The sequence below is a fragment of the Marmota monax genome, unplaced genomic scaffold (assembly GCF_021218885.2).
Source record: "Marmota monax isolate L192 unplaced genomic scaffold, Marmota_monax_Labrador192_F-V1.1 WCK01_AAM20220418_F8-fsc00001, whole genome shotgun sequence".
In the NCBI taxonomy this organism is placed as follows: domain Eukaryota; kingdom Metazoa; phylum Chordata; class Mammalia; order Rodentia; family Sciuridae; genus Marmota; species Marmota monax.
In genome coordinates this window covers 30025845-30049876 of record NW_026693777.1, presented here as the reverse complement: position 1 = coordinate 30049876, position 24032 = coordinate 30025845, and the positions used below count along the sequence as shown (strand labels likewise).

General features: G+C 38.7%; 1 protein-coding gene across 1 annotated transcript in view; it reads right to left on the bottom strand.

Moving 5' to 3' along the window:
* Positions 1-773: 773 nt before the first annotated feature.
* The window catches only part of Atg14 (autophagy related 14), a 39777-nt gene continuing 16518 nt past the window's right edge, over positions 774-24032 (bottom strand). The window contains exons 4-10 of the mRNA XM_046461112.2: positions 19308-19389; positions 15521-15758; positions 11966-12195; positions 10684-10801; positions 9246-9336; positions 9078-9163; positions 774-3504 (exon numbers count right to left, since the gene is read on the bottom strand). Coding sequence (XP_046317068.2) covers positions 3198-3504; positions 9078-9163; positions 9246-9336; positions 10684-10801; positions 11966-12195; positions 15521-15758; positions 19308-19389 — 1152 coding nt within the window. The 3' untranslated portion in view covers positions 774-3197. The remainder of the gene's footprint in view (positions 3505-9077; positions 9164-9245; positions 9337-10683; positions 10802-11965; positions 12196-15520; positions 15759-19307; positions 19390-24032) is intronic.

Genomic DNA, 24032 nt, shown 5'->3' with positions numbered 1-24032 from the left:
TTATTATTTTACATCTGAGTTTTCCCCACTGGTTGCTCCTTTAAAAAAAATTCACTTATGTAACTTTCCAGTTTTTTTTTTTCTCACCAGATCTCAGAATGGGGGGAGATGATGGTTTTCCTTATTGAGAGTTTCACAACTAAGGTGCAGATGGCTTGTTCGAGTCCACTTGCAAATTTCCTGTGCTTCCTGCATGAACCATTATATAACTCTAGGGATGGGGAATTTCTCACAGCCTGTTGGAGAAGCCTTTCACTTCCTTGCCTATTCCTCCTGTTCCTGGATGGCCTACTCCAATTAAAGGGTTGGGAGTGACATGGTAGCAGTGCCTCTGTTTCTCCTGGCAGGCCAGGCTCTTCTAAAGCAGCCACTTGTTATCCTCTCTCCACGATAACCTGAAAAGTACCATGAGTGGGTGGGGAGCGGAATCCTTCAAAACTACTCAGTCTCTTCTAACATTTTTTTCTTGCTGGTTGCATATGGGTACCTTGGAGGCCCACTCTTGTCTGTTGTAAAAAACCAAATTATTATTATAAGTCACACACATACTATGGCTGCCAAAGAAACTGGTAAGCAATCAATTTTCTCAGCTTGCCAAGGATGAATTGTTAATAATACCACCATGATATATAATTAATGAATGTATTAACAGAACACCTTTCCTTACCTGCCCCCCAAAAAAGTATGTGTGTGTGTGTGTGTGTGTGTGTATCCCCCACTAGCGTTCATTCTTGCTACCCTCAATGTAGTAGTTGAAAAAGACATTAGCAAAGTACTGTTAAAAGATTTATTGCAGTAATACAATAAAAGTTTAGAAAACATTTGTATGACTCAAACTGGTTTGGAAGTTGCAGAGCAACGGGAAATTCCTGCAACATGACACTGAGAGAAGATTCTTAGACACTAGTTCTTTGAACAACATGCCACCGAATGTTTTCCCAAATTACACACAAGTACTTAAGTGAGTCCTGTCTACCATACCCAGTGGTGACATACTGTTTCCCCCTTAATTTACAGAAGTGCAAAACTTTAAGTTTTATTCCATTACCTAAACATGTCTTTTGCAAGACCATTTAAAGCAGCCTATTTGGTGCCTGTGGGTTTTTAGTAGTATTACCTTGTTTCAATAAATCATTTTAAAATGGAAACATGACCAAATTCTATGGCTTTTTGTTTAAAAAAAAATACCAGCTTTTTAATAAAGTTGTTTATATATATGATTCTGGCACCTACATGAAAGACTTTAATGAGCAGCAAAAAGAGTAGAAAAAAGTGGTTGAAATGTGTATTTAAGAATATTTACAGGATGGATCCAGTGCAAAATAATGTAACCCCAAATATTTCAGCAGTGTAAGCCAGTTTGTTGGTGTTCAAAACCTTTAAAGGGTTTGATCATTTCACCCAACATAAAGTGCCTCTAGTTGATAGTAACAAAATATATCTTATCAATCCCCAGATTTCTCACATCCTTGTTTTGTTCAATTACTCTAGACATGAATTTGTAATCTCTGAATTCTATTCTTTAGCTTCATCTCATTCATGGTTTGTAAATTCATTTGGTATTTGTTCATTCTACCATATCCACTCTATGAATACCAGAACTGGATGGTAAAATACAAGCCCAAGAATCACAAAACTGAGTACTTAAAACAAAGAGACCAGCTGTATAAGAACCCACAAGATGAAAAAAACTGTTTCCTCACAAGTGGAAATTCTTAGAGCCAGGGAACTTGGGACTCCTAAACAGGAGTAAACTCCCTTCTGCAATTCTACCCAAAACTCCACCAAACACCAAATATACCAATAGCCAAGGCTAGAAGTAGCACCTCGGATTTGGAGTATCAACTATAATAATTATAATGAGAAGCTAGGGCATGGCGAACCCCCCAATGATTTATGTGAGGTACTATCATGCTAATCACACTAAGATATGGTATGGTAATAATGTCTAGTAGAAATTTGATAAGGATTCTTTTGTAGTTACATAAGATTATTTTTTGCAGTTATTAAAAATAAACTACTTACATATTTGTACATAATGCCTCTTTCATTATAGTTTTCTGTAAGATTGTCACTAGGAGAATGACAAAACACATTAGCTGGAAATGATCTCTTGGTGAGGGTAAGTTCTTTATTGAGCTTTCCCCAGGGTAGAGAAGAGCAGCACCAGCTACAAGGATGTGCTCTGCATTCTGGGCAAAGGCATCACTTTCGGAGCCACACACACCTTGGAAACAAGCAGGATGGTTTTCCCTGGAAACCTGTGGTGCCATCTACTAAATCCCTCCGAAACAAACTGCGAGAATAACAAAAGACCTCTTAACTAAGCGGCTTTTAACCTGTGCCTAGATAGGCAGTAAGCTCACACGCAGGAATGAATGGCCTTAATGACTTATTTTCGATCACAGAAAATAAGTTCCATGCAAGAATGAACATAGCGTGGATGGCAGGAATTCAATAACCTAGGTAAGAATGAGCTTAATTCCAGTCAGACTACAAGAAAATAGTTTAAACTTGTTCTAAGACATTATTGCAGCTAGGATTTCTTCTGTTCATGGATGTGGGTCCTACAGAACAAAAAGACCTTAGTTTCTTTGGTATGGAGGGAAAGGAAAGCAGGAATGTGAAAAGCTACAATGGAGCAGCACAAATTAAATAAACTACTCCTTTCCCTCAAAAAACCACCCCCTCCCAAACAAGAACCAAAATCCTTGATCTAAAAGCCAAAGATGACCAAGTTACAAAGAAAATATTTCTAATTGCCTACAGATTCTCCGCACAAAAACTGATGGCAGAAAAACTCAGTTTTTCTTTCAAGTCCTCATGAGGAACCAATTCCTTATGGTTCGACCTACCTTTAGAAAGTAGTGTCAGGCAAAGTCTTAGCATCACTAGGACCAGCTCACTGACCAGGCCTGCGAGGCCTGGGACCAGATGGTACCCAGAAAAACGACTTCAACAAACACCACCAACCACGTGCACAGGTCTGCACAGAAGAACCTTTGTGCCCTCTTCTACATCATAAGCATGTCAGTCACCATCACAGCTACCTCACAAGCAGAAATGCTCCTCTCCCTGCTTAAAACAATGGTTTAACTTACTTTTGTTCCAGGCACTATCTTAACTAAACAGGATTCCCTAGAGTGCAGTGGGAGAGCTTTTGTGGTACAAATCTGGCATGTTTGAGTCCATACTTATTAACGGTGTCCGGTATAAGCTTTGAACCAGGAAGTCACAGAGGCCGCAGCAGAGGAGATCATCCCGCCAGCACTGCTGCTTGCAATGGGTGGGGACACCTGGGTACTCTGGCTCTGGGAGACTTCCACAGGCTGGGAAGGGATATCACAGAACCGGGGGCTTGGCAAGTTCTCCCAGTCTGTGCCCAGATCAGTTTCCTCGTCACTTATGTGCTCATCTCCACTCTCATCTGATTCTCCAGCGACTCCAGGATCCACAAATTCCATGGACTCCTCAAGGTCTGCTCGCACTTCAAAAGGTCCCGACCTATGTGCACACAGTGAGGGACTACTTTTAGACAATCACCATTTCCAGGAGATTAGATGCGGTCTTCCCTAAGACCCTACCCAACAGGACCAAGGGACCCAGAGCCCATCACCACACAGTTTCTTAAGTTGACACAGCACTCACAGCTGATCTATAACTGTTTTTTGTTTTATTGGTACCAGGAATTGAACCCAGGTGTGCTTAACCACTGAGCCACATCCCCAGCCCTTTTTTATACTTTATTTAGGGACAGGGTTTCAATAAGTTGCTGAGGCTATACAACTGTTTTCTTTACCCAAATGCCGACTGTCATCCAAGTAAGTAATAAAATCATAATACCCCACTTTTTTTTATGTATTTATGTATTTCCTGGTTAGAAAGAAAACCCATCCATAGACACAGCGCATGCTGGGGGTCGAAACTATGGCTTCCAATTTTTAATAAGTGCACTATGCATGGATGATACAATTCCGACAAAAATGGTCACTTGATGCATACTCTGGTATATTATTTAGTGGTATACAAAAGAAACTATACAGATAGTCCCTGCCTTATGGAAGCCCCAAATTATAAAATCTCTTAAGACTCAAAAAAGCTAAGTGGTGTAGTTGTCTACAGGTCAGCAGCTTCTCTGGATTATGGTCAAGCTCCTGCACACACATGAAAATATTGACTCATGATTTTCCAAAGACATGTTTGTTACACAGAACGACAAAAACTATCTAGAACATATTCATCTGCAGTGAGGCCTGCTTCTATATGGCATTTCAGGAGAAAACAATTTCCCAAAGGACCCTACCTTTCCTTAGGGCTCATCCTGCCCAGCTCCTTGGTGCCACACAGTGGGATGGACCTTTCTGCTTTTTGCCTCCCTTCAAATGTCTGTCAGTTTGTGCTTTGGGGGCACTGGGCAGCCACCCCATCCCATGATCCCTGGAGTCCACGGAAGAGCAGAACTGAGTCCCTCCAGTATCCCCTATCTTCCTACTATTGCCAATAAGCACAGGAGGCCTCAGTTCATTTAAGAGTTTTACTGATAATTACTTAGGGGGAAAATAATAGATTAACAAAAACAACCAATGAGAAATATCCAGCCATATTTTGTCTGTGGTCCAAAATTCTTTCCAGTCTGGAATGATAAAAGGGCTAGAGGTCTGTCTCCTGTATATTGCACTAAAGCTACACCTTCTGGCTTACTTTCTCCAGGGTCCACACCTCTTATTCTTCTAAGACAACTTTGCTTCCCAGCTGGAATAGAGCAGCAACAGCTAACATTGATATTTCAGGTAATGTTTTTAGGACAACTATTCATTAAATAGATATACCTGTAGGGTTTTTCTTCTTGGTCTCCTGTGAGCAACCTATAAAGAGCTCTTCAACGCAAGCTTTCTAGGTTTTCACCTGCCTGGAAGTCATTTTGCAAGGGCTGGAGGGGGTGACCAGAGGGAGGTTTCTTAAAACTTTCCCTGGCTGGGCATGGTGGTGCATACCTATAAACCCAGCAACTTGGGAGGCTGGGGAAGGAGGATCACAAGTTTGGGGCCAGACCCAGCAACTCATTGAGACTCTGTCTCTGAATAAAATACAAAAGAGGGCTGAGGATATGGCTCAGTGGACAAGTGTCCCTGAGTTCAATCACCCACCCCCCGCCGCCAAATAAAAAAATAAATGAATGAATGAAAAAAGCCATGGTGGGGATGTGGTTAAATGCCAGAGTTCAATCCCTGGTATTAAAAAAAACATCTTTCCCTCACTAAATGAGCACTGACGCTGGTACTTTAGCTCTGCAGATCTGTTTCCTTAAGGTTCTCCTTACACTCAAAACTCTTCTCCCTTCCCTTTTTCTTTGGTAAGCTATTCTCCTAAGCTCTACTCCCAAATATGCCATTGCTTGCTCAATCTCTCAGTCGGAGGGTAACTAATGACTCAGACTCATCTTCTTAGGTATCTGAGCCAGTCAACCAATCTCAAAACAGGTCAGTTAGGACTTCTCCCCTCCTCTACATTCTCAAAGGTCCACTCTAGCTCAGGGCCCTACCCAATGACCTCCTATCTGCCTCATTCTGGAGAGCTACCTCCTCCTCATGGCATCTGCCTACTAAAAATGTTCACATTTTGAACACCTTCTTGGGCTCCCCTACCCCCCTAGACACTAGACCTTGCCATCCCTAGGCAGGAGCCAAAATTAACACTCTCCCATATCCTCTTCCTTCTAACTTTGGAGGCTCAGCCTGTTCTCTCTTCTTCCTTGATGCTACCTTATCTACTCCTGAAGTCCTCTCAGCCTAGGATTGCCACTGTCCCTAGATACCCTTTCACGGGTCCCAGGAGCCAGGCAAAAGTGACACAGGAGGAAAGGGCCCTTCTTCCAGGCAGAGTCTTTCCTGGGGGAGTCTAACTAGACTCCAGTTCTCTGCCTGGAATCCCCCAGGGCAGAGTCTTCTTGGCTTGGAGCAAGTGCTCCAAGAAGTACTTAAAATGATAAACAAATGGAAGATCCCTAAAGCAGCCAGTTTGGAATAATTTTGGTTCTCAGGAACCTATGTTCCTGAGAAGCCACAGGAGGACAGAGCCCTTGCCTGCTTCTCTGCATTATTTCTATGGCCTGACATCCCCTGAGCTGGAGGAGAACCAAGCAGTGAAAGAATGCATTCTTCTTTCCTTAATGTCTTAGGAAATAAAGATTATAGAATTGTTTAATTTGTAGTTTAGCCGAATAATTACTATGATTTTATTCAAGACCCTGAAGCCAGACTATTCATTTTATTATGATGCTGTTGTAGGGAGTTTTTCTATCAAGTAAGGTAACAAACTGACCTTTTTGGCTTTCTAAAAGTCTCCTAAGCAAAACATCATTGAAAATGATGTGTTAATGTAAGCACCACCATCATAAAGATGAGATCAGATCCATTAACTGACACTTAAGTCCAGGGGGAAATTCTGGCAAGTTCCCCCACAGAATGCTTATTAGCTGCAAGGAAGGAAAAACATAGAAGTACACAGTGGGGAACTGGAAAGCATCTTGACTGGGCATGGAGTGAGTATCCCCTGCCAGGAGCAGGTGGATGCTGCCTCCTGATGCGATGTCCTGAAGGAGACACCCACTCAGGCAGAATGGCAGCCTGAAAGTTCTATTAAAAAGGGGTGGGGGACTCTGTTTAACCATAGGTGAATCTGGGTAAACAGCATATGAGTCTTTGCTATTTTTGTTTTTGCAAATTTTGCAAGTTTGAATTCATTCTAAGACAACTATAATTCTTGATTCAGAAGAGGATCCTTGGTTCTGCCAAGTGCATGGAAACAGGAAGTCCCAACCAGGCTCTGTCCACATTCCTGTAGGTCTTCATTCCGACTGGGAACTTCAGTAGCTCTATCCTGACCATGGGTTCAGACTGTGAACTCAGATGCGACCGTCAGCCAGATGTGTGTCCTTTTGCAGGGCATAGCCCTCTAAATGGAAGAGGTGACTGAAAGGTAAGCCTATAGGAAACTTTGGACCCTCCAAAGTAACCATGGGTGGGAGTATGCCTGCCTGCTTCCTAACAGTTCCCATGTTGAATATCATTAGTTCTTTCCATCTTCTCAAATGATGGTTGAAATATGGAAACATATTTTGAATTTGCATTTATTTTTTGCAGTACTGGTTATTGAACTTAGAGTTGTTCTATACACTGAGTTACAGCCCCAGCCCTTTTTAAAATTTTGAGATAGGGTCTTGTAAATTGCCCAGGCTGGCCAGGGTCTTGTAAATTGCCCAGGCTGGCTTCCAACCTGTGATTTTCCTTGCTCAGCCTCCTAAATTACAGAGTTTACAGGCATGCGCCACCGTGCATCACTAGCATTTCTTTATTCTTGATTAAGGCTGAAAATTTTTTTTGTTACATCTCTCTTGTGTAACCCTTTGAATTCTTTGTCTATTTTTCCTATTTGGTTGTTTATCTTTCTTTTATTGGTCTGTAATCTAGATTTAATCTGCTGCCTATTACACAGGTTGCAAGTGTAAAAGACACTGGTCTTTTAACTTTGTTAATGATATCTCTTTTACTAAACCTTTACTTTTTTTTAATATATATATATATATTTTATTTTTTTTAAACCTTTACTTTTTAGTGAACATTTAGTCAAACTCCTTTCCTTTACATTTTGGGTTTTGTGGCTTGCTTGTGAATTCTCTCCCCACCCTATGATTATGGAACATTGTCCTTTCTAGTTTGTTTTTTTTTTAAATAACATCTTTTATATCATCTGGAATTTATTTCTGTATATGGAATGTGGTATGAATCCAACTTTTTCCCCAGTTGAATACCAACTGACCCAATACTATATCTGATTCAACTTGCCACCCCTATTTTATATATATTACACATATACAAAGATCTGTTTGGAGACTCTTCATTCTAACTGCTATACCCTTTTGCATGCTAACACCACCTTGTTTTGATTAGCTTTATATTATGTTTTCAAAGGGGCCAAGCCCATCCCTTTGAATTTTTTTCCCCAAATTTCCTTGCAGAGTATGATTCCAGCTGAACTTTAGAATGAGCTTGTCAAACTCCATGAAATATCTGTTGAAATGCTGATCAGTTTTCCTTTTGGGAAGAAGTGGCATTTCTGCAATTCTGAGCCTTTCTATCCCAGAAAAAAAATCATAAGGGATATCACTGCCTCAGCCCTTCTTTTGTTCAGTCCCACTCCTCATACTGCCTAGCGGGCAGTCAGGAAACACACTGAGTAAAAAGTTATTCATTTTCTTTAAACACATGCTCAAGGGCTGGGGATGTGGCTCAAGCCACATGCTTGCATGTGGCCTGGGTTCAATCCTCAGCACCACATACAAAGGTGTTGTGTCTGCCGAAATCTAAAAAATAAATATTAAAAAAATTCTATCTCTCTCCCTCCCTCTCTCTTTCTAAAATAAATAAATAAATAAAAAATAAACACATGCTCAACTTACAATGGAGTCATACCCCAATAAACCAATAAGTTAAAAATCCTGAGTTAAAAATGCATTTAATATACCTAATCTACTAAACATCATAGCTTAGTCTAGCCTATATTAAACACTCAGAGCACTTATATTAGCCTACAATTGTGCAAAATCATCTACCACAAATCCTATTTTTCTTTGAGCTGTCTTTCAAAAGTGTGAATACATTAGCCATAGCCCATCTCAGCAGAAATGTATACTGCTAGAGCAAGGAAAAAAGGGTATGAACCTAGAGCAGGGGTAGCAAAGATGAGCCTCATCTAATTCAAGCTTTTCCAGGCTGAGAGACTTGGTCCTTGGAAAGCACAAGGTGGGCCTATCCCAGGAATATTTGGGTTTTTCTACTGCATTTTAGGTGATACATATGTTTGATGCTAATTTTCTCTGAATAACGAGTGCAAGAGGACCATAAAAGTTCAAAGATGATAGCTATTGTTTCATTCAGTGAAGAACTATACACTTTTTGTCTTTTTTTGGAAGACTGGGAACTGGAGAACAGGGAGTACTCTGCCAGTTCACATGATACCTCTACTTCAATGTAGTCACAAAAACATACCTGAAGAAAAGCAACACACACTCTTCTTACCTGCCCAGGTGTTCCGAGTTTGAACTGACCAGGTACATTAAATTCCTGAGGGTATGCAGTGGTTGTAACTGATCTAAATTTACATGCTAGAAAAAGCAAAGAGTTGGTTAATATTTTCAACTATGCAACAAATTTTTAAAAATTTAATTTATAGCATATTTTCCATACCTGAGAAAAACAAAGGTAAAGGATATTTGTATTGAGTTTCTTCACTGCTCGAGTAAATTTCTGTTTGCTGAGATTTTCTCCACAAAACTCACTGTTAAAAAAAAATTTGTAAATTATTTTTCTGAGGAAATTCTATGTTCAAGTGTTCATTTTGAAGAGTTCAATATAACACATACTGTGTCCTTTGCCTCTTTAGTAAATTGCCATTAACAGAAACTTTCTAAGAATAAAGTACTGTCCTCGTAGATAGCAATTTCTCTACATCCACACAAAATTACAAATGTGTGGACCCTTTGATCAAGTAATTCTATTTCAGGAATTCATTCTATGCAAATACTTGCACACTCAGGAAATGGCAAAAGTACGAGATTATTCCTTGAAGCATTATTTAACAGGGGACTGGTAGGACCTTGGTATATGCAGAGAAGGGAAAACTTGGCAACTGCCAACTTATGCAGAAAGACAGCCCAAAGGTTACAATAGCTCCCTGCTGCCCTCTGCTTCCATTGCTCTTAACACTCGTGCCTCCCAGGGCTTTGCACCTGCCATCTCTACCTCAGCATTTTTCCTTAGGGGTCCCCATGGCATGTTCCTTTCCTCCCTTACACTCACATGTGCCAACATCCCTGCCCACTCGAATGCAGAAAGCCCTTCCCTGCGGCCACATCCCCTCTCTCATCCTGTTTCATTGTTCTCCACAGCATGTATCACCACCTCACACAATGTTTTTTATTGATGCCATTCATTAAAATGTAAGCTCCAAGAGGGTAGGGACTGTTTTTGTCTTCAAGGTACTCCAGTGCCCAGTGTCTGCACACAATAGGTGTTCAATAATTATGTGTTACATAAATAAAAACATATAAATGCAAAACACTTTGGCATGCTATCTTTGTGTTTATGGAGAGATAGTAAAAAGAAGTTTACATCTGCTTGAAATGAAATATGAGGGCAATTACCTGGAGGATGGGAGGAAGATGTTAAAGGGAACTGGGTAAACTGTATCTTAAAATACTTAAAATTTTAAATTTTTTCTTTTCTTAAAAAGAAATACAAAATCAAAAACTCCCAACTTTTACAATTTATCCATCTCTTATATATACATATATATGAGGATCTCAGCATATCTTGTGAATATCCTGATTTTTCCTTTTGTTATTTTTTCAAGTGGAACAATTCTCTGTGGTCTTCTCAGACTTCATGTGCCATTGTCAAACAAATTTGTATACAGATTTTTTTTTTTTAATTTATTTTTTAGTTTTTGGCGGACATAACATCTTTGTTTGTATGTGGTGCTGAGGATCGAACCCCGGCCACACGCATGCCAGGCAAGCGTGCTACCGCTTGAGCCACATCCCCAGCCCTGTATACAGATTTTTAAATTAATCAGAAACTCTAGAGAGCCACAGTAAGGATAAGATCACCACCTTCAATTACTTGCCTGTTGCACAGCTTCTTAGGAAGATTGACATCAAGTATATGAGACAAAATGTTGACCAGCTGTGTGGCGTAACACAAGGCAGCACTAATGGTGTGTGCAGGGTTATTATGCTCCATGTCTAAAGGACAAAAGCAAGACTTATTTATACAACAACTTTAACCTCAATAAAAATATTCAATGGTCGAGATTTTATGATCTGTAATTTTACCATCATATCACTGTTAACTTTTTACTTCCTACTCCATGGCCAGACATAAATGGTTCATTTTTATTGTTTGTTTGCTGAATGAAATGCAACATAAGCAAATGAGTATAACAGGCCAGACATAAATAAAATTAAAGTCTAATTTGCTTGGACATGATAATTTTGTTATCACCCAAACAATTCCAACTTAAATGTCACCCCAGAGAGGCCTTTCCTTTATATGTACCCCCATGCTGTTGGCTCCTGATGGCACCCTCTCAGTGTACGGTGCCACTGACCATTCATGTATGCTTGAGTACCTAAATGAATTCTAGCTGGTGAAAAAAACCATTTCCTGTCTCCCCAGAGAAGGGCAAAGGGCCACACCTGTTTTAGCCACCTTTTATCACTAGTAATTGGCACCGTGCATGACATAGCCCTTCCTCACTAAATGAGCTGAATGAATAAATGAACAATTCTCCACCAGATATAAGGTGCAGGAATTTTCTAACTATTAGGAATATTTCAATTTCCATTTAGGACTACTAAAACAAACATGGTACAAAGTGATAAACTAAAAATGAAACTTAATAGGCTAAATACACTTCTTAAAAATAAGGTTTTTTATATAAATCAAGCAACATTAACCCCCAAAAGTGAAATATTTAAAAACAGACACGCTTTCAAACTAAATAAACAAAATGTGGTTTAGCCATACAATGGATTATTTTGCCATAAAAAAGCAGTGGAGTACTGATATATACCTTAATGTGAACCTTAAGACAGGAAGCTAAGAGAAAGCAGTGGACACAAAGGCCATACATTCTATGATTCTGTTTATGAGCTGTCCTGCACAGGCTGTCTATAGGTAGAAAGTAAATTAGTGGTGGCCTAGAGTTGGGGGGAGGAGGAGGGGGAGTGATACCTTCATGCCATGGAGTGAGTTTGGGGTAACGGAAATGTTTTAAGATCTAAACAGAGATGCTAGTGCCACAATGGTGTGTGTACTAAATGCCACTGAATTGTTCACTTTAAAATTATGTAAATTTTACACCAATTAAGATACACACAAATTTTCAAAGATATTTCGTTTCTCACCGGGCCCCTGTGTTGTTTTCTTCTCTTCCACCCAATTATAGTAGGCAGAGTAGTCCCCATTGTTAGGAAGGCTAATCCATGGCCCTGTAATGCTAATGCTGGTGTCGCCATTGTGGTCATCACAGACCCATCTTCCAGAGAGGTAAGTTGTCCTCCGGGCTTCGGCAAGTTTGCTGACAGTGCTGGAGGTCATGGCACTGTCGCTCTCGGAAGACACATCTGCAGGATCTCTGAAAATCAGGAGACATATGGATTTCAAGAGATAGGGTTTCTGAGGGCAGGCAATACACTTGCCACACAAAGCAGAATACTGAGGAGTTGCCTGTAAGCACAGGACTTCAACTGAAATACAGGCAAGTATTTACCATCAGAGAAGATGATCAAAGTGGCACAGAAGGTCACACAATGTGAGGAAGATGGCACTGTGAGCTAGGGTCCGACATTCAGTTCTCAAAGTATGTGGCTCCAACACCCCTTCCCATGCTTACAAACTTTTAGGATCTCAAATAAATTTTGCTTATCTGGGTTGGAATACAGATACTTAGTTGTATTTGACATTAAAAATGAGTAAAGTTCTAAGTTAGTTCATTAAAAAGTAGTAAACCCAGTGACAAAGCTGACACACACACTGGGAAATACTAAATGCTCAATAAATACTTGCTGGATTAATGTTTGCTTGAACACCTAAATGAATTATAGCTGGGGAAAAAAACCATTAGATGTTAGCAGTTTTATGTAAAAAAAATCTTTTTCAAAACAAAAAATTAGTAAAGTTATATTGTTTCTTTTTTCTTTGTGTGGTGCTGGGGATTGAATCCATGGCCTTGTGCATGCAAGGCAAACACTCTACCAATGGAGCTATATGCCCAGTCCTATCTCACCCTTTTGAAAAATCTCTTTTAATATTCAAGACTTTCTGTTGTTCTTTCAAGTAAAAATAGTATCCCAAGAAAGAAGCAACTCACTCAAGTGCTTTCCCCTGAGCCAACTCTTAGTGCCTCAGTATGCAGCTAGAGTACTTTATGCACACTTCCCATTTCATCCTACTGGACTTAAAAAGATGTGCACTAAAAGGTCAAGATATGATAACATTAATAATTTTCACTGTTGCACTGAAAACATTAGGTAAAACTACCTGTTTTTAATAACTGCAAGTATACAGTAGACTATAATGACTATTACTACAGTTTAGTGTTCCTGCCAGAGGTTTTCACTCCCACCATGGCTTTTGAGCCACCAGTGCAAATGCCAACACGGTGAAAAAGGAAAACTTATTAGTATTACTATAAAGGCAGTTTTGACATAGCACAGACTCCCTTCAGCATCTTAGATCTGCAGAGATGCATGTACCATCTTTTAAGAACTGCTAGCTTAAAGTGTGGAACAGAAATCAACCATGAGAAGGACAGCAGGTACAAATGCAAAGAGGGCAAAGAAACAGTGTGCTTCGGGAACAGAGCTGTTTGGACTGGTTGGTGTGTAAGATGCAAAAAGAAAGTGCTAAAAGATAGTGTAGGAAAAGCAATTAGCAGCCTGAGAAGGGCCTCCAGAGCTAACATTCTGTCCTTGTGGCCAGTGGTTCTCAATCTCTTTTCCTTCTGTGTAACATACCACCACCAGGTTAACTCCTGCTGCTATCACAGATGAGACTAGGGGCTGGGATACTGTGGCCAGTTCTAAACTATACTTCTAACTCTTTCTACTCCATTCAAAGAAGTATAGAGAAATACAAATGAATGAAAATCTTATTTTATGGATGGATAACTTCAAAATAACCAGCTTAAATATTATAGGTACATTAAATATAATAAACAGTAAAAATATTATACCTACAAAATACACAGTTTAAAAATGATTATAAACCAGCACAGGCACAGAAGAAGAGAAAATTCTTCACCATGTTTTCTCTTCTAGTACACAACACAGTCATGTGTCACTCAGCAAAGGGGATATGTTTTGAGAAATCTATCACTAGGCAATTTCATTACTGTGCAAACATCAAAGAATGTACTTCACAAATTAAGACAGCACAACATCAATAGGTGACATAATCTTATGGGACCACCGTTGGATATGTAATCTGTTGACTGAAGAGTCATTATGTAACATATGACATGTTTTCTTCTTGAGAAAATTTCTATTTTATGGGAAAGTTGCAAGAATTTTAAAGTTTTTCTGTATACACTTTACTCAACTTCCCCAAATTATCAACCCAGGAAAATACAATAATCAAAACTAGGTAATTAACACTGCTACTATACTATGAACTCATCTAACAGATTACTCAACTCTGTAGCTCTGATTAGCCTTTTGATAGCATTTTGTGGGCCCAGGATCCAATACAGGATCACACACTGCATTCAGTTGTTGGTCTCCTAAAATCTGGAACAGGGCCTTAGTCTTTTTTCTATTGTGACATGTTTTAACGTTAATATTGTTGACCCATCAGAACTTCATTTGGCATAAGGTTCTAGTTAGCCAGCTTCTACCTCTCAAAGGCTTAGCCGGCTGTCCTTGTATCAATTTTTGGACAATCCAACTTCTCCCCACTGATCTAAGTTGCCCTGGTAGAGTTTGCTTCTGAACTTCCTATTCTACTCTATTTAAAATCTGTGCTTTTATTTTTCTATTTGTTAACTCTTACTAATAACAAATTACCTGGAAGCAAATATCAGACCTCTGGGTTTTTAGGAAGCCAATTATGGCAACAGACCAAAGGCCAGCCTGCAGTACAGGCAAGAAAGGTTGCTTTCACTGCCTGATTCCTCGATGCTGGAGACCGAAGAGCCAAAACAGACAGAATATCCTCAACTGGAAATAGCCTGGTGGTCAGCCAGAGCACACAAGAGCCTTCAGTGGTTGTTTCCAAAGCTGCTGATCATCAGCAGCATCTACAGATGTATTCTGAGATGGATTGGGAGGCTGGTGGCGTGCCCTCTGGAACCTTAGTTTTCAAAAGCCCATGGGTGATTCGGATGAAGAACCAGGTGGGGGACCACTGTCTTTGTGCATCCCTAATTTCTAAGGATCCCCATGCATTTGTGCCTGAGACTAAAATCACAGCATTCAACTGACAACAGCTAATATAATAAAAGCCAGTTACCAGGAAAAGGTGAAGTCAACATGTGTACCCACCATCTAAGAGAACCAGCACTAGGTGTTTTCCTACATATCAGGTCATGATTTCTCTGCAAAGTAGGGATTTTTCCATCCCTACTTAAATATGTAGGGAAATCAGACTTGGATGATGTTCAAGAACACGCCCCAGAGCAAACAACTAATGGTCTGGCTGGGAATGCAACTGACATGACCCAGCAGGTAGGTCTTAACCAGGAGGGTGAGTCACATATAACCTCTATGAGAGCACATATGTGGACCATGCCCCTCACCCTGGCTGTCTCCCCAACTTCGCACAGATAAGACTTAAAATTCATTATCAGGAAAACCAATGACCCTAGAATGACACTTAATATATGCTTGAAAAATAATATTTGGAACTTGAAAAACAATATTTGGAGCACCTATTCCTAGAATCAAAAGCCTTGCTTATTGTACCTCATACCAGTCTTTACTTCATCAATTGGAAAAATGACAGAGGTGAGCTCTAATATATGGGATCGCCGAAGACTTGCCAGACGCTCATAATGACTTCTTAAGTCATTGGTTTTTTTTTCCACCAGGTCACCAAGTTTGCGATTGTGCCTCTGAATCTTCTCCTTTTTCTCTTGGTGCCGTTGTGCTCGACTATACAGCTTCTGGTTCTTTTCCTTGGTTTTCAGAAGGCCTTCAGAATCTAAAATGTATAAACACCACACAATTATCTCTGCAAACAGTTCCTGTGTGCTGCAGTATCTGTGTGTGCATTAAGTATCTTTCTGAGGACCTCTCAGCCTACCTGTTCAGTTGCAGGTATGAGATTTCCTTCTAATGGTTTTACTCTTCCTTAGATGCATCTCTTTACCATTTCTACTCAATGAGAACGTCTTAAAGATTCAGTCTCATGCAGCAAGTTTATCCCTTTTCATGATCTCTACTGAGCTTTTACAGGTGTTCAAAGGAGTATGTTCAGCCACGGTGCTAAGTCAAGACTTTTGGGGACAGTTTCAAATCTAATATTATAAACCTTCACAGGTGGCAAGAAATCACCATGGTCACCACATATGCAACCAGTGCAGATCCAGAACATAGAGCTGTCCTTTTCATCTCCCTCAAAATGGCAAAACTTTTTTTTTTTCCTTTTAGGTATTAGAGATTAAACACAGGAGTGTTTTACCAATGAGCTATATCCTTTTTTATTTTGAGACTGGGACTTATTACATAAGTCTAACTTGTCCAAGCTGGCCTTGAACCTCCTATCTTCTTGTCTTAGACTCCTGAGTCACTGGATTACAAGCATATGCCACTAAACCCAGAAAAATGTGAAAACATTCTATCATCTAATCTTGCATCTTTAAATAAGTAACTGATTGCAGCACAGATAAACTCAACCCTGCAACTGTTATATAATTTAACTTCCTATCTATGCCAGATATCTGTATTTAACTATATTGTGAAACTCTAAAACTGAAAAATTGTGAAGTGAGTCATCAGGCTTTGAAGTTTATCATCTGTGCCCTTTCTTTCATACCTGTGATAGTCCAACATCACAGGTTAAAAACAAACAGACTATTGGGTGGCATGGTCTTAATTCATGAGCTGAGGCCAAGATCACTTCTGGAATCAACTCCTTCAAAATTTTTCACAAAATTGTGAGAGTATGGCCTAGAAGGTGGGAATAAGACCTCATTTACAGAGCAACAGTTCCCTACCCTGGCAGGCAGCCATACTACTCAAAATGAGGCCCATGGATCTGGGATGGCCTGAAAACTGTTGCCAATCATGGCAAGAGAACAGGCCTTGCTGGTGTACTAGGCCCTGGGTTCCATCCCTAATACCCATGGCAGGCGAAGGAAGTACATAAATTCAGAATAATCATGTAGAATCATTTTTCTTCAACAGGGCAACACAATATTGCCACAACGTTCAAATGTGTGATCATTTTTCTAAGTCTAGGGGGATCCCAGGATTTTCTCTCTATAGTTTAACATAGTCACCAGGTGACTGACAATTTGCTAGAAACAGTAACCATTGTCACAGACTGCACCGCTTTAGAACTATGTTTTTTATTTTCTGTGGCGGGTGTTTTTGTTTTGGGGTTTAGGAACCTTCTAAAAAGAGCTGACCAAAGCTTTCAACTTGCTTATCAGAAAAATGTGCATGCTCAGTACATTCTACACTTCACAAATAACTTCACAAACAGATGGCTGGTGGCAAACCCTAGTCTGAACACCATGGGAGGACGGGGTAAAAAGGCGAAATAATGTTAAGTAATGAGTGCCTATGCTGCTATGGAACCCAAAACTTGGAGGAATGCAAGCCAAATGCAGTGGATCACTGGCTGGCTGTAGCTCTGAGCACCACTCGCTCCATGCTGCCCCGCTTCTCTAGCTTGCAACTCCACACAAGTTCTTTATTAGAACGTTTTCAAAGGAAGCTTTTACTCCATGACATGCCACTATAAAATACTTTGATGCTTCTGAAAGCAACAAAGACAAAGGGATTCACGAGGTAGAAGGTGACTCATTCTAAACTTTAAAACATTCATCTTCAAAAATACATGTTTCTTAATGTTTTGAACAACCAATAAAATAAAAAAAAATAAATAAAAATAAAAAAACTACATGTTTCTAAGGATGTAGGATTGCTAAAAGTACTCAAATTTTGACAACCACTTAAGAATGAAGTCTTCAAATGTAATGTAAAATCTGTAAAGATTAAAATATGTAGGAGATTCACTAAGAGGAAAAAGTCAGTATACTGTGCTTCTGGCATGAGCTAATGATTATTATAAGTGAATACCAAGTTAGACCGAGTTTCCTATTAATTAAGGAATTAAGAAGTATTTGCTCCCATTTGCCTTTTCATTTTGTGATGCTGGGGGTCAAACCAAGAGCAAAGCATGTCCTCTACCACTGAACTACATGCTTGGCCCTTCCTTTTTGTTCTCCTTTCCTTTTTGTGGTACTAGGTATTGAACCCAGGAGCCACTACCACTAAGTTACTAGTAAGCTCCCTAGTTGTTGTTGTTGTTGTTGTTGTTCTTCTTCTTCTTCATTGTTGTTGTCGTTATCGTCGTCGTCGTCGTTGTCATCATCGTCATCGTCGTCATCATCATCATCATATTATTATTATTATACTGGGGATTGAATTCGGAGGTGCTTTTAAAAAAATTTTTTTTTAGTTGTAGATGGACACAATATCTTTATTTATTTTTATGTGGTGCTGAGGATCGAACCAAGTGCCTCACATGTGCTAGGCAAGAACTCTTATCACTGAGCCACAACCTCAGCCCCAGAGGTGCTTTAACAACTACATCCCTGGCCCTTTTTGTTTATTTTGAGACAGGGTCTCATTAAGTTGCCTAGGGCCTAATTTTCTGAGGCTGGCCTCAAACTTGCAATCCTCCCATCTCCGCCTCCCTAGTCACTGGGATTACAGACATGCCACTCACTGCACACAGATTATTTTTTATTTTATTTTAATTAATGTATTTAATTTATTTTTTGGTAATAAGAATTGAAATTCAGAGCACTTAACCACTGAGCCACATCCTCAGCCCTTTTTATTTTGAGACAGGGCCTTGCTAATTTGCTGAGGTCAGTTTTGAACTGGCAATCCTCCTGCCTTGGCCTATGGAGTTGCTGGGATTATGGCATATGCCATCATGCCCAGGTGAGCACTTCCTTACTTTAACTGGGAAGAATAGCAGGTTCCTGAAGGGCTCTAAATGGTATGTTTATATAATTCCTTATACGAATGTCTTTTAAGAAGAAGGGAATGCAAGTACAGGTTGAGCATACCTGATAAGAAAATTTGAAATTAAAAAATACACTACAAATCCAAGACTTTTTGAGAATCAATATCATGCCACAAAAAGAAAATTCCACACCTGACATAATGAGACAAATCACAGCCAAAAGACATACGCACTAAAAATAATGCATAAAATTATCTCTACACTATGTGTACAAGGTATATATGCAACAAAGAAATTTTTTGTTTAGACATGGGATGCAGTCCCAAGATATCTCATTAATGTAAATGCAAAAATTTTTAAAAAATTGGAAATCTGAAACATTTCTAGTCCTGAGCATTACAGGTATGAGATGCTCAACTTGTAAATTTTTCCAAGTGGATATTGCTGTTATCCTGCCTCTCTTTTGCCATCCCTTTAGTTTATTAATCCCATGAAATTCCACATAAGCCCTTTACTAGGACTGGATAGAAGGGGGAAATTACTTACTTTTCTTCATTTCTTCATTTCCTTTACATATGGTTTGTTTTAGCTGTTCAATCCTCATCTTACAAGACATTATTTTCCATCTCTGGAAAAAAGCATATATCAAACATTAATCTCTTATGATTAATATGATTATCTAGGATCACTACTTATTTTCATGCATATATTAGAAAACATAATAAAATGAGCAACATAATCATATCTAGTATAAGTATCGTAAGTATGGTAGATTACAAAAAAGAAAACATTTTTCTGGTTCAATGCAAAAGCTGCTAGGAAATTGAGAAAGAAATTCACATAGTTCTTTTCCATGTGTCAATGAGCAAAGAGAAAAATGTTGAAAATTCTTAACTTGCTCTGTCCAGTATACAGCTAGCTCCTAGTCACATGCGGCTATTTAAAACTCAATTAAAATTACACCAAAGAAAAATACATCAGTTTCTTACTTAGTCTACCCACGTGTCAAAAGGTCAACACCACCATAGCTAGTGCTATCATTTTGGAGGGTGGAGACAAAGGATATTTGCATCATTACAAAAAGTCTTATTGATGCACTGATCTACACTTTGAGTGATGGTTACTAAGACACTATTAACATTACTGTATGATCTCACACAGTAAGTAAATTATTCCTATGCAGGGCATAGAAATAAAAACTGCACTGAGACCAGTTTTATTTTTAAAGTGTATAACAAGTAACAATTTTCTGAAATGCTCAGAAAATTATGTGAAACATGAAATTGACTATTTATTTATTTTTTTGGCACCAGGGATTGAATCCAAGGGCATTTTACCAATGAGCCACATCCCAGCATTTTTTAAAATTTTGAACTGGGTCTTGCTAAGTTGCTGAAGCTAGCCTTGAACTTGCGACCCTCCTGCCTCAACCTTTCAAATTACTGGGATTACAGGTATGTGCCACTGTGCCCAGTGAAATTACCTTCTTATATCACCAGGAATGGCACAGCCAGGTAATAGCTACCCCTAACATGAATAAAAGATAAAAAAAAAAAAAAATGGGACCATACTTTAAGTTAAACAGTATGATTATTTTCTAATACCTCCATAAATATGGACACTTAAAAACTTACAACAATGTTCCAATGTGTATAGCATTAACACTTATCTAAGTAGTCTATGGCAAAAGACACAAAACAGGCTGTAGGGAAGTGACAAAAGGGGAACTTTTACTCTCTCCGATGAACCCAAAGAGACATTCAAGAACAGATTCAGCTGGGTGCAGTGGCTCACACCTGTAAGCCCAGCAGTTTAGGAGGCTGAGACAAGAGGATCAAAGTTTGAGGCAATCTCCAGCAACTTAGAAAGGCTCTATGTAACTTAGCGAGACCCTGTCTCAAATCAAAAAAAAAAGGGGGGGTGGGGAATGTGTCAGGGTAGTTAAGCAATTCCAAAAAAAAAAAAAAAAAAAAGAATGGACTCAGAGGGACTGACAACTTCAGAAATAAATTGGAAAAGAGTTATCTTCACTGCTGCTGCTGCTGCTGTGTGTGTGTGTGTGTGTGTGGTGCTGGGGATCAAACCCAGGTGCACATGCTAGGCAAGTATTCTACCACTGAGCTACACCCCTAGACCTGAGAGATTTTCATTCTAAAAGGTAGTGGTTTTTAAGAATCAATACTGACTAGAAATTCTAGCCAGAGCAATTAGGCAAGAGAAGGAAAATATAAGGGATAAAAATAGGCAAGGAAGAAATCAAATTATCACTGTTTACAGATGATCTGAAACTAGAAGATCCAAAACACTCCACCCAAGACTGCTATAGCTAACAAACAAATTTGGCAAAGTAGCAGGTTACAAAATCAACAGCTTTCCTATACACCAATTATGACTCTGCTGAGAAAGAAATCAGGAAAACAACTCTATTCACAATAGCCTCAAAAGAAAAAAAAAATCTCAGGAATAAATCTAACCAAGGAGATGAAAGACCTCTATCTAAAATGAAACTACTCTACAGAACATTGAAGAAAAATATTGAAGACCTCAGAAAATGAAAAGACTTCCCATATTCATGGATGGGCATAATTAATAGTTAAAAATGTCCATATTATCAAAAGCAACATTCAGATTCAATGCAATCTCCCTTAAAATATCAATGACATTCTTCACAGTACTAGAAAAAACAGTCCTAAAATTCATTTTGAAGAATAAAAGACCCAGAACAGCCAAAGCAATTATAACCAAAACAGCATTGCTGGAGGTATCACAATATCTGACTTCAAATTATACTCAGAGCTATAGTAATAAAAACTGCATGGTACTGGCATGAAAACAGAAACATAGATCAATGGTACAGAATAGAAGACACAGAGACAAACCCACACGTCTACAGTCATTTGTTCTTTGACAAAAGTGCCAAAAATAAATTGAAGAAAAGATAGCCTTTTCAAAAATGGTGCTGAGAAAACTGGTTATCCATATGTACAAGAACGATGCTGGACCCTTGTATTTTACCCTCCACAAAAATCAACTCAAAATGGATCAAAGACCTCAAAATTAGACCAAAAACAATGCAACTTCTAGAAAAAAACATAAGGTCAACACTCCAGCATATAGATACAAGCAATGACCTTCTCAATAGGACCCCTAAAGCTCAGGAAATAATGCCAAGAGTTAATAAATGGGACGACATCAAATTAAAAAGCTTCTGCACAGCAAAACAAACAAACAAATAACTGAAATGCAAAGAGAGAACCTACAAAACGGGAGAAAAATCTTTGCTAGTCCTTCTTCTGAGAGGATTAATATCTAGAATATACAAACACACACACACACACACACACAGGGCAAGTAACCCAATTAATAAATGGACAATGAACTAAACAAACACTTCTCAAAAGAAATACAGTCAACAAGTATATGGAAAAATGTTCAATATTATCAGCAATTAGGAAAATGCAAACCAAAACTACATACTAATATTAGGAAAATGCAAACCAAAACTACATACTAATAATATTTCACATACTAATAGCAATCAAGAATACAAACAATAAATGCTGGAAAGTATGTGGAGAAAAAGAAACATTTTTACACTGTTAGTGGAACTGTAAATTAGTACAACTGGTATGAAAATCAGTACGGAGGTTCCTCAAAGGACTAGGCATGGAACCACCATGTGACCCAGCTACCCCACTTCTGTATTTATCCTAAAGAATTCAAGTCATCATACTACAGTGACACATGCACACCCATGTTTATAGCAGTACAATTCACAATAGCCAAACTACGGAACCAGCCTAGGTGTCCATCAATGGATGAATAAAGAAAATGTGGTTTTATATACACAATGGAGTTTTATTACTGGTCAAATTATATTGTTATATCGTGTGCATGTACAAACATGTACAACAAATCCCATCATGTACAACTAGAATGCAAATATTTTTTAAAAATGTAAAAAATGGCAATATTGAAGTTTTTGACAGGAAAAATAGAGAATTTAGAAAAATTTCCCACAGACTTTGTTTACTCATTTCATTCACAGCATAAGCAATATTCACCTTTATTATAAATATTCTTTGTAAAAAAACTATGCATGTGTAAAAAAGTATGCATCATAAAAAATTATGATTATTGTGTGTGGTGTGGGAGAATCAAACACTGCAGAAGGAAAAAAAGAAATGTGACTGTTAGCCTGTTTCCTCTTCCGTAGTGGAATCTCTGTGTTCATGTATGTGTATGCTGTGCTAGGACCTAGGGCCTCTCGAATGCTAAGCACGCACTCCTCCACTAAGCTCAGCTCCCAACCCCAAGAGGCCATCTCCAAAATTTAAGTTTGATGAGTATTTTTGATTTTTAGAGAATATTTACATCTAAAATACACTCGCAACAACAACAAAATAAAATACACACAACAAATGGAATCATACTTTAGCTTCACCTTCCATTTTCATTAAAAAAATGTGTCTTGGGCTGGGGATGTGGCTCAAGCGGTAGCGCACTCGCCTGGCATGTGTGTGACCCGGGTTTGATCCTCAGCACCACATACAAACAAAGATGTCGTGTCCGCCGAAAACTAAAAAATAAATATTAAAAAAATTCTCTCTCTCTCTTTAAAAAAAAAAATGTGTCTTGGGGGCTGGGGTTGTGGCTCAGTGGTAGAGTGCTTGCCTAGTACATGTAAGACACTGGGTTCGCATCTCAGCACCACAGAAAAATAAATAAATAAAATAAAGGTGGAAAAAAAAGATCCTGTAAAAAAAATGTCTTGGACATACTTCTATACTGACACATGTAAATCAATCACTTAAAAAAAAATCTTAAAAATTTAATTGACATGGTAATTGTATATATTTATGGGGTTCAGTGAAAGTGACCTTTCAATACAGAAATACAAAGACCACTTTTTTTTTTTTTTCCAAAACCTTCATACTGTGATAGCTTTTTATCTCCTACTGATGGATGAACATTTAGAGTATTCACACACTAACTTTACCACCAGGGATGAGGATAGCCTGCTTCTTTATCCATAAATCTATGCCTTTAGGTGCACTTCCTTAGGAGGAAAATGGCTGGATATGTGATATGTGCTCTTTAAAAACCGCCACAAAACTGTCCCCAAATCAAATGTGCTCATGGATACTCCCACCAACATGAGATGGAAGTGTTAAGAGTTGTCACTTTTATCAAACTCCTTATTTCCTATGTTGTTTTTCTCAGTCTGTTAATTTTGTTTAGTGTTTTTAACACAGAACCTTCTAACTTGTA